We start from the raw sequence: 11,593 nt of genomic DNA on the forward strand, positions 1-11,593 counted from the left end.
TTTTAGACTATTCAAAAACATATTTTGGTAAGATATTAAATCAAGTACAAGTCCCGAAAGACAACAAATCAATGATGTGTATTTTCTGTTTTTACCGCTTATTATTATTTTTTTATAATCTGTCTCGTTATTTAAAGGGCACATAACTCACACATATGGAGACGGAATTACTGGATTTTTTTCAGCATGTAATTTTTTGGTGCTTCTACTTCATTTTAGACCGTACAAACGTATAATTTGGTTAAATATTGAATCACGACCAAGAAAATATCATACCAATGCTACGTATTTTTCTGTTTCAACACTTATTTATTTATTTATTTTTGGAATCTATCCTGCTTTTAAAATACGTACAACTCATTAATATGAAGTTGAAATTGTTAGTCTATATTATTAGCCCGCTTGTTTATGGGCCCTTTTTGTCTTTAGCCCATTAGGGTTTCTGTCTAGCTAGTATTTATATCCGCTTTATTCCTTGTAGTCTTTATGCTTTTCTCTGAGAACCCTTGTAATTTCTCTTTGATATAATCATATGACAATGTTATCATGGTATCAGAGCAGAGGTTTGATACGTTGTTAGAAGTCTTTGTAGGGTTACTGTAGCATGCCGTTTTCGTTCATTATCACTGGTATTCGTTTTTTTTTTGATATGTTGATTCGTTGCTACTGTTGATTCGTTGCTGTTGTCGGTTCGTTGCTACTGTCGGTTCGTTGCTGCTGTTGGTTCATAATTGTTGTTGATTCGTTACTCAAGTGATTGCTTCCGCTGGTTTGTTACTCCTTTCATTCTCGGATTATTATATTGTCATTGTGGTTATTCATTCACTATCAACATGACTGGAAAGGATGATTCCCTTCAGTCAATCAGTACTTGTTTGGATGGAAAGAATTATCGTATTGGAGTTACGTTATGAAGAACTTCCTTCGTGGGAAGAATATGTAGGGCTATGTCACTGGGACTAAAGTCAAACCCTCAGTGCCTCAAACTGAGAATTATGATATGTTGCTTGATGCTTGGGAGACTGATAACTCCAAGGTTATTACTTGGATCAATAACTCTGTTACTCAGTCCATTGGTATGCAGTTGGCTAATTATGATACAGCAAAGGAAGTTTGGAATCACTTGGAGAGACTGTATACTCAGTCCAATTTCGCTAAACAATACCAATTGGAATATGATATTCGTTCCCTTCAACAGAATGACCAGAGCATTCAACATTTCTATGCTGCTATGTCTGATCTCTGGGATCAATTAGCTCTTACTAAATCTAAAGAGTTAAAAGATTTTGAGCCTTACATTGCTAGGAGGGAAGAACAACGCTTGGTTCAGTTCTTGATGGCCTTGCGTTCTGATTTTGAAGGTCTTCGTGGAAAAATTCTTCATCGCTCTCCTCTTCCTTCAGTTGATTCAATTGTCCATGAGTTAATTGCAGAAGAGACTCGTATCAAGTTCCATGCAGATAAAGGGTTTAAAGCAACCTCTACTCCTACTCCTGCTCCTGCTGTGCTTGCTGTCTCCTCCAGTCAATCTCGACAAACTTCAGGAGTCGCTTATGATGAGTGTGCATTCTGCAAACAGAAGAATCATTAGAAAGCTCAGTGTCCATTGTTAGTCAAGAAGGGTAAATCTGGTCAACCTCAGTCAGGGCAACAAAATAGGTCTGGTCAACAGAAGTATCAGTCGCGTTCCTCTGGTACTCCTCCATGGACCCCTCGTCCTCCACAGTTTGCTGCTGCTGCTGTTCCACCAGTTGACACAGAATCTGTTGGACATATGCCACCATCTGCATTAGATCCCAAGGTGTTTGAGAGCTTTAGACAGTATTTGGCTTCTAATCCCACTGCTATGTCTGCATCTATGTCTCATTCTGGTCCTTCTTCATCTGACACTTCAGGTATTCCCTCATCTTTGTGGATTTTAGATTCTGGTGCAACCCATCATATGACTCCTCATTTGTCATCATTTACTTCTTTGTCGTAAGTGTCATCTATTTCTGTTAAGTCTGCTAGTGATACATCTATGCTAGTTGAGGGTGTTGGGTCTGTCTCCGTTTCTCATATAACTCTTCCTGATGTTTATTACATTCCCAAACTTACTTTGAACCTTGCCTCAGTCAGTCAGTTATGCAAGTCTGGTAACTGGGTGTTCTTTTCTGATTCTGTCTGTGTTATATAGGATCAACACACCCAGAAGGTGATTGGGATCGGCCGTAGGGTGGGGGAACTATATGTCTTGGAGGTCCTCAAAGTATCTGCTGTTGCTGCTTCCAGCATTGATTTATCTTCTTTTCGTTTGAGTCCTTTGCCGTCTGAGTTTTATCTTTGGCATTCTCGTTTGGGACATGTGTCTGTATCACGGTTGAATTTCTTAGCATCTAGTGGTCTTTTGGGTCATTTAAACTCTTGTAATATTTTATATTGTAGTGGTTGCAAACTAGCAAAATTTTATGCTTTACCCTTCAATAAAAGTATGTCTTGTTCTACTGCTCCTTTTGATATTATTCATTCTGATGTGTGGGGTCCTGCACCAGTATCCATAAAGGGTGGGTCAACCTATTATGTATCTTTTATAGATGATTATACTCGATATACATGGGTTTATCTTATGAAACGCAGATCTGATTTCTTTGGTATTTACAACAATTTTAGAGCTCTTGTTAAACCTCAACATTCGGCTGTGATTAAGTGCTTCAGGTGTGACTTAGGGGGTGAATATACCTCTAATGATTTCACTCAGTTACTTGCTTCTGATGGTACCATACACCAGTCTTCGTGTACTGACACACCTCAGCAAAACGATGTGGCAGAACGAAAACATCGTCATATTGTTGAGACTGCCCGCTCATTGCTCCTGTCTGCGCAGGTCCCTAGTGCATTTTGGGGAGAAGCAGTCCTAACTGCTGTTTATGTGATTAATCGTATCCCTACTTCATTGAATTCAGGAATATCTCCTTTTGAGAAGTTATATGGTCATCCACCAAACTACTCTTCCTTACGAGTTTTTGGATGTACTTGTTTTGTTCTTCGTCCTCACGTTGAAAGGAACAAGCTGGGGCCGAAATCTGCTATTTGTGTATTTTTGGGGTATGGGATTGGTCAGAAAGGATACTGTTGCTATGATCCTGTGAGTCAGAAGTTATATGTTTCTCGGCACGTTACTTTTTTGGAACATATTCCTTTCTACTCGATTCCTGCTACAGCCCACAATGTAACAAAGTCTGATCTTCTGCGTATTGATCCTTTTAATGAAGATATAGAGGCTCAAGACTCATCTATGCCACATGATCCCTCAGTAGATGACACACCCACTTCTTCAGAGGGTGCCTCGACTCCACCTGTTCCTGAGCCTGATCCTCCGATTATTGAAGTTGAGGATCCTCCTCCACCACCACCCCTCAGGAGATCTTCTCGTCCTGTCAAGTCCACCAAGCTACCAGATTTTTCTTACTCTACATATTCAGGACCGTTTGCTTCATTTATAGCAAGCATCCATCATCTGTCTGAACCTGAATCATATAGAGAAGCTGTTTCAGATCCTCTTTGGCAGAATGCTATGGCTGAAGAACTCACTGCTCTTCATCAGACTCATACATGGGATTTGGTTTCTCTTCCTCCTGGGAAACATACGATAGGTTGGCGTTGGCTGTACAAGATAAAAACAAAAGCTGATGGCTCTGTTGAATGATATAAGGCTAGACTTGTAGCAAAAGGGTATTCCCAACAGTATGGTTTTGACTACGAGGAGACATTTGCCCCAGTTACAAAGATGACGACAGTTCGTACTATGATTGCAGTTGCATCCGTTCGACAGTGGAAGATCTTTCAAATGGATGTCAAGAATGCCTTTTTGAATAGTGACCTTCATGAAGAGGTTTATATTACCCCTCCTCCAGGAATTCAGCACCGACCGGGCGAGGTTTGTCGGCTTCGCAAAGCTTTGTATGGGCTCAAGCAAGCCCCTCGTGCTTGGTTTGAGAAATTCTCCACAGTGATTACCTCTCTTGGATTTGTCCAGAGTAATCATTATTCTGCTCTATTTGTTAGATGCTCGAGTGCAGGACGGATTCTTCTGTCCTTATATGTGGATGACATGATTATTACAGGTGATGACCATGGTGGTATTGAGTCTTTGAAGCATGATCTAGCTCGTCGATTTGCTATGAAGGATTTGGGCTTGCTGCGTTATTTCTTGGGTATTGAGGTCGCTCAGTCTAAGAAAGGGTACCTTCTTTCCCAGACTAAATATATATCTGACTTGTTTACACGGGCGGGACTTTCTGACAATCGGAATGTTGATACCCCTCTTGAAACCAATGCTCGATACTCTCCTACTGATGGTGTTCCTTTGTCTGATCCGAATCTTTATCGTACTGTGGTGGGAAGTTTGGTTTATCTCACAGTCACTCGTCCAGATATTGCTCATGTTGTTCATATTGTCAGTAAGTTTGTTACTGCACCTACCTCTGTTCATTGGGGAGCTGTTCTTCGTATTCTGAGATATCTTCGTGGCACTCAGTTTCAGACTCTCTTGTTTCCCTCGACGTCTTCTCTTGAGTTACGTGCCTATAGTGATGCTGATTGGGATGGTGATCGTCATGATCGTAAGTCTACCACTGGATTTTGTGTATTTCTTGGAGAGTCTCTTATTTCATGGAAGAGCAAGAAACAGGATGTTGTCTCTAGATCTTCCACGGAGGCTGAATATCGTGCTATGGCTGTAACTACATGCGAGATTATCTGGTTACGGTGGCTGCTTGCGGATATGGGAGTTTACATTTCTTCACCTACTCCCTTGAATTGTGATAATAAAAGTGCGATACAAATTGCGAAGAATTCTGTTTTTCATGAGCGGACGAAGCACATTGGGATTGATTGTCATTTTACTCGTCATCATCTGCAGCTTGGGACCATTTCGCTTCCATTTGTTTCATCAACTTTGCAGCTTGTGGATATTTTTACGAAGGCTTTATCGGCTTCTCGGTTTCGGTTCTTATGTGACAAACTCTCAATGCTTATTGCTGCGGCATTGTGAGTTTGAGGGGGGATGTTAGTCTATATTATTAGCCCGCTTGTTTATGGGCCCTTTTTGTCTTTAGCCCAATAGGATTTCTGTCTAGCTAATATTTATATTCGCTTTATTCCTTGTAGTCTTTATGCTTTTCTCTGAGAACCCTTGTAATTTCTTTGATATAATCATATGACAATGTTATCAGAAATTACTTTATTTTATACTTAAAATTTGGTTATTTGAATTGTATTAAACTTAGTTTTTCATTTTGTTGTGCTTGAAAGTGCATTGATATTCTTGTTTCCATTTTGAAAGTGCTTTGCAATTATTGGTTCCATTTTGAAAGTGCATTCCAATTCTTGGTTGCATGTTGGTAGTACATTGCTAATCGTTGTTCCAAAACTCGTTTTATTACGAAAAAATCACAAAACCTGATCTAATTTGAAAAACAACCAAAAAACCAGCATCGGGACCTGGACTGGAACCGGCACCGGCCGTACGGTTCTCGATTCTTGTTAACTCTTAAATCAAGTTCGGGTTCTAAACCGGTTCGGTCCAAGATTATATACATACACTTACTTCCCTCAACATAACTAGGCATGTCTAGATCATATGTAAGGCAATCTTGGCCCTACTTCACCATTTTAAGTGATGTGGTAATTAGAAGTATATATCCTTTATACATTAATGCGTAGTTTTCCAAATGCTGCAAAATTTGGTTTTTTCTCAGGCATGATACATGGTTCCGGGTTTGCTTTTACTGGCAATATAAGGTCACGAAGGCGCTTCTCCATCGAAAGTTGTTTTGCGAAACTGTCCAAGAAGGCAAAACAGTCAGTCATAACGTAATTAAACGCACCAAATAGTATGTAGTTGATTAAGATGCATACTCTTGGAGAGCCTCTCCATTAGTTTTTTCCCTGTAGGGGATAAACGTGCCGGTTTCCAAGTTCACCCTTGAAACTTTCTTTTTAAGTAAGCTTTCACCAACCTTAACCAAATATTCCAAATTGTCCTTGGTAGCTCTATCAAGTGACAACAATGACCTTTCTAATCCATCCTCCTGTTTCATACAACTTTGTTGATATATCATAACAAAATTAATCTTTATCAATAATTCTAACTAAAAATGTAAATACCCCTGAACGACTCACGCTTATATAAATTTGTAAGTGTACGTAGTTCCTTCGGAGCTATTATATTTTTATGCCAATGTTTCAAAATTATAACATAAAGATTACACACAAACCTGGATGCGTAGGTAATTTTCTTCAATGTTGAGGGCTTTGAAGACAACTGAAAGGTGGTTATCAACCATATCAGTGCTAGATTGAGTGGAAATATCAAGTAGGGGAGTGGAGCCATTGGCATTGAAAAACCATCCTAACAAGCCCCATTTTGAAGCCTCTTTTGCGTTATATTTCCATTTCATTTTGCATTCACCAGTTCCAATAGATATAACCAAAAATCTACGATAATCTAGGGATTGGGATACATGAAAATCGCTACTTTTGCGAATGAGTTGCTTACCAATTTCACCCATTGCAATAAGAGTCTGTTGTAGAATAAAAACTGAGTAAGAAGATGTCCATTTTGTAGTGAAATTGATTAAAAAATGTGTTAATCTGTAATTAATCATAAAAAACAATTAACATAGTTAAAGAAGATTTTAATATGATCTATGTCCTTCAACATTCTTAGATCTTGTGCTTTTGAAAGTTTCTTAAAAAATTATAAGGGTCAAATGGACCATTATGTTCCAAATTTATAATTGACGAGTATTCTAACCGGATTATTTACTGCTACACCACCATCAACTAGGTTAAACTCATGCTTGTGTCCCTCATGAATCGTTTCAAAATGATATGGTGGAAGATAAGTAGGCGTTGCTGATGTTGCTATGCAAATATCCGACAACAAGGCATTCAAATATGACTTTTCCTTCATCTATCAACATGAAAAAAGATCGCATGGGAAATATTTGTATGAGTAATATAACAATTACGTCTCACAAAGGAAAAAGATAATCAAAACGTACCTCATAGTTGGAAAAGATTGTTGGCTGGAGTGTCCGGATGTCAAAAGTAGGAATAACAACATTAGTTAATGTATCTTCCAATCTAATGTTTTTAAACCTCTTCCTAATGGAGTTGTGGAGGTACTTCCCATCATATAGTGGCCCAGTTAAGCTCTTTATAATTTTTGTTAACATATTGCTGTTTTTCAAGAAATCAAAACCATGTCATGACGTCAATATAACTCATTTCGTGTGTAAATGGGAAAATTTGGTGTTGTAAATTTCTTTGTAACAATTCTCTTCTAAAACGACGCTGTTCTCTTCTTAAAAAAGAAGACTATATTCTGTTTTAAAGTTGTAGAATTTGTCTTTGTAACATTTTACTCGAATCCTTTAGATTCTCTTAAGCAAAGGTGAAGTGCTATAATTTTATTCTATTTGGATGGTTACACAAATAATATTTCCAATTTCAAACTAGTTACATGAAATTATTACCAATCTTGAGGGAAGATCTTTGGGCAATTCTGGAGATAAAAATTCTTGATGTCTTTAGCGGAAAATAAAGGGCGCTCTTTTTCATCAGGAGCGGTTAACATCGCAGTGATCAGACCACCCGTACTTGTCCCAGCAATTACATCAAAATAGTCCGCTATTCTTGCGTCTTCACCATCTATTCTCTGAGCAATAAATAAAAATTACGATTGCAAAGAACAAGAATTATCAGATTTGTAACATGGCAAAGATATCATACACGTTTCAAACAAAAAAACAGTTAAAATTTTGAGAAATCAAAGGAAGCATGTTATACCTTAAGCTCATTCTCAAGAAAGTCGAGGATAATAGCTGGTATAAGACCTCTGATTCCACCTCCATCGATGCTAAGAACTGTGATCAACTTCCCAAAAGCTGGGGGCTGTAGTACTGACTTCGTTCTCTCCATTTGAGTACTGAGATTTCTCTGTGGATATGTGTATAAATTTGTTAGTGACTTATCTTTTATCCTCGCAACTGAATAGTTGCCTACTTTATTGGGATTCCTATTTATAGTCCCATTCTCTATTTTCCTTGAACTGACTTTTTGAGGCTTGTTAAATTGAGCTTTATTTTATTAAAATGGTTGGTACAAAAACTATGCATTCACATAGCAGAACTATATCACGAATCAAGAAACGATGGAAACCATAGGGTAAAAGTTGTTTTTTCACATGAAGTGTCTTTTACTTAAATGACTTCGGATGTTTTTTTTATATGCATAGGCATATAAAAAGAATATTAACCTCTTTAGATTTTAAAGGTAGCTATGTCAATAATATGTGGTAGCGATACTTTATTATAAAACAAGAACAAAATTTCATATAGTGCGTGACAGTTATAATGCATGATAATGTAAAAGATTAATAATACACATGACATGATTAGACTTGTAGGTCCCTTTTAGCACATCAATTCGACCAAATTTTGTGAACGCACTACTTCTGTCAATTTTGTTCTACAACATAGATGGACACCTTTCTTCCACAATAATTCCATTTCTACAGGCTACAACTCTCGTCTCGTATCTTCATGTCCATCACTATCTCAGTTTTGCATGGAATCCTCAACCAATCTTTGTCATATATGTTTGAACCCACTTGTTGTCTAAGGAGGATTAATCACCAGCTAAAAAAGAAACAAAAAACAATGACACATCTCTTTTGTTATGTATTGTTTTTCACTCACTATACTCTTTGAAGTAATTTTGAAATTAATTAACTTGTTAAATATAATGACACATAGCCTTTTGGGAAGTTTGACAATACTTGAGTCTGTGGTCTCGATCGAGACCTCTAAAGTCCAAACAATATATTGTATATAAATAGTTTAATTACGATCTTTATTCGACTGTTACATTTATACTAAAATTGAATAACTTCAATATGTTTCAGAAAGCAATTCCATGTAAAATAAAGCTTTATTAAAAATGCCAATTACAAATAGTGGAGTTACTGTCGCATTGAAAATGATAAAAGAACTTTTAATTCCGGAGCTTATCCGCAATAAAATTATAATTATAATTTATCAAAATTATAATTTTATTCAACTTTTTTATTAAGTTTTGTACGTGAGCATTGTATTTAATTTTTTTTTTTTACTAAATCATAGTGTTTTGAAAATTAATTCCCCAAAGCCAGTAACTTATTTTTTGGTGGTTTGTTTTTAATATTCATGAAAAACAATAAATTATATCACTAGAACAATTCCTTTATTTCAAAGAACCAGATCTACAGACCAATTCTCTCATATGGAGAACCAAATCAGAAAAAGAAGATACAACCAAAATCTCGCTACAACTCTCTTCTCTTAAATTACAAACATTCCTTAGTAGCTACATCTCTCTGCTATGATTTGAAAACCGGATCGGACCTGCCGGTTTAACTGGAAGCAAAAAAACCATATGTCATGTGAATCGGTGAAAACCGGTCAAACCGGTAAAAATCAGTCCGGCTGAACCAATTTAATTAGTTTAACCTTAGACACCTAATCCAACAACTATCTAGGACTATCTAATTCTATGGGAATGTAATCCTACCGTACTGATCGGATAATAGTTAACTAACATCGACATAGATTTCAAACAATACAAATCAATAAACAGTCAAACGGTCAATCATCTACTAGACAATATGTTGGCTACAAGACATCTTAAATATCAAACAATTCCAACATGATGTTAATGAAAGATCCTTAGACTACTTACTAGCATGCAATTTTAACAGTTCACATATCAGTATATATATATATCAATTATGGATATTTTGAGAACCACATTTATGTTCGAGTTCCGACTGACTATGCACATCGCAACTCCTTTCTCCTTTTGTAAATATTTAATTCAAAATGTTTGTGATAATTTCTCGGATCCTTAGTTTGAGTTTGGAATCCCATAAGTGTTCATCCAAATCTCTCAAACCAGGGCTCTGATACCAACTTGTAATGTTTTGATTTTTTAATTAAAATTTTCATTTTCAAAATAGAATAAACACACATTTCCATAAAGATGCATCCAAGGCAAAGCCATTTATTCATAAGCCATAACTAAAATCCGAGTTATAGGGAAGAGATAGGAGAAATCTCTAATCATAAGATTGCTAATCTGTGTCTACGGATACACATTCGTAACCCCACGAACTGATAAAGTACTTGAAAAACATTTAATCCACAACTGTAAGGCAAATCTTCGTGGGTTCCACAAAACATCACATATGACAATATATATAACAGCAATGGGTCCAAATCAACCCCACGTACGTATGAATCCAACGAGTAACTAGGCTCACAAAATTATAGTTGATATTGACATCAACTCGCCCCTTAGGAATGTCTAGACTCATAACACTTATTGTTGATCTTGTTATCAACTCACCCTTTGGCTTCAGCATACAGTTGATTTGCTCGCATCTTGGCCTTTAGCATAAAGTTGGACCGCCTCAGTCCATCACAAAATTTGTAGACATATACATATTACAGATAAAAAGCAAACTCAACATCACAGGTAACAGTCCACTACTACAAAATGGCACATAGGACCCATCATATAGGACCTGGTTTTAAAAAAAATCGGGTTATATATCTTATAGAAACCGGGTTTTTTAATATAAAAAAGTATGCGACCCGTTTATCCGAAAGAAATCGGGATTTATGTAAAGATATTTTTTGGATTTATTTTATTCTCCTTAAAAAACCAAGGTTAAATTTTTATTTCCCTCCACTCTCCCAAAATTTCCCGCTCCTGTGTCATACACGAACTATAAATTTATATTCTAAATTCGTAAATAAATTAAATACAGTACATTACTTTCCCCAAAATGATACCCTATCTCTTGGTTGAGTTTACGCAGTGGAGTCCTCCTCCGCCTCCGTCTACACCATCGTCGTTTTCCCATTTTCATTCAAGATTGTGTTCTTTCTCTGTTTCTTATACTTTCTAAACCTCGTTTGGGGTTTTTTTTGGAATTTTGATTCAGATCTACTTGTGTTTGTTAGTCTATATATTATTAGCCCGCTTGTTTATGGGCCCTTTTGTCTCTAGCCCATTAGGGTTTCTGTCTAGCTAGTATTTATATCCGCTTTATTCCTTGTAGTCTTTATGCTTTTCTCTGAGAACCCTTGTAATTTCTCTTTGTTATAATCATATGACAATGTTATCATGGTATCAGAGCGGAGGTTTGATACGTTGTTAGAAGTCTTTGTAGCAGTCATATGTAGCAGTCATTTGTAGCAGTCATCTAGGGTTACTGAAGCATGCCGTTTTCGTTCATTATCACTGGTATTCGTTTTTTTTTTTTTTGATGTGTTGATTCATTGCTACTGTTGATTCGTTGTTGCTGTTGGTTCGTTGCTACTGTTGGTTCGTTGTTGTTGTTGGTTCGTAATTGTTGTTGATTCGTTATTCAAGTGATTGCTTCTGCTGGTTTGTTACTCCTTTCATTCTCAGATTGTTATATTGTCATTGTGGTTATTCATTCACTATCAACATGACTGGAAAGGATGATTCCCTTCAGTCAATCAGTACTCGTTTGGATGCAAAG

General features: G+C 36.8%; 1 protein-coding gene across 1 annotated transcript; it reads right to left on the reverse strand.

Annotated features, from left to right (window-relative positions):
- Positions 1-5,399: 5,399 nt before the first annotated feature.
- Positions 5,400-8,267, reverse strand: LOC145124103 (patatin-like protein 2). The gene is made up of 7 exons (XM_079059324.1): positions 7,834-8,267; positions 7,521-7,702; positions 7,047-7,224; positions 6,797-6,955; positions 6,258-6,563; positions 5,899-6,071; positions 5,400-5,821 (listed from the first exon to the last, which is right to left on the reverse strand). The coding sequence occupies exons 1-7, from the start codon at positions 7,963-7,965 to the stop codon at positions 5,686-5,688; spliced, it is 1,266 nt and encodes a 421-aa protein (XP_078915450.1). The 5' UTR covers positions 7,966-8,267; the 3' UTR covers positions 5,400-5,685.
- Positions 8,268-11,593: the final 3,326 nt, after the last annotated feature.

Source organism: Lactuca virosa, chromosome 7 (genome assembly GCF_052849685.1).
Source record: "Lactuca virosa cultivar CGN04683 chromosome 7, Lactuca_virosa_CGN04683_v6, whole genome shotgun sequence".
NCBI classification, from domain to species: domain Eukaryota; kingdom Viridiplantae; phylum Streptophyta; class Magnoliopsida; order Asterales; family Asteraceae; genus Lactuca; species Lactuca virosa.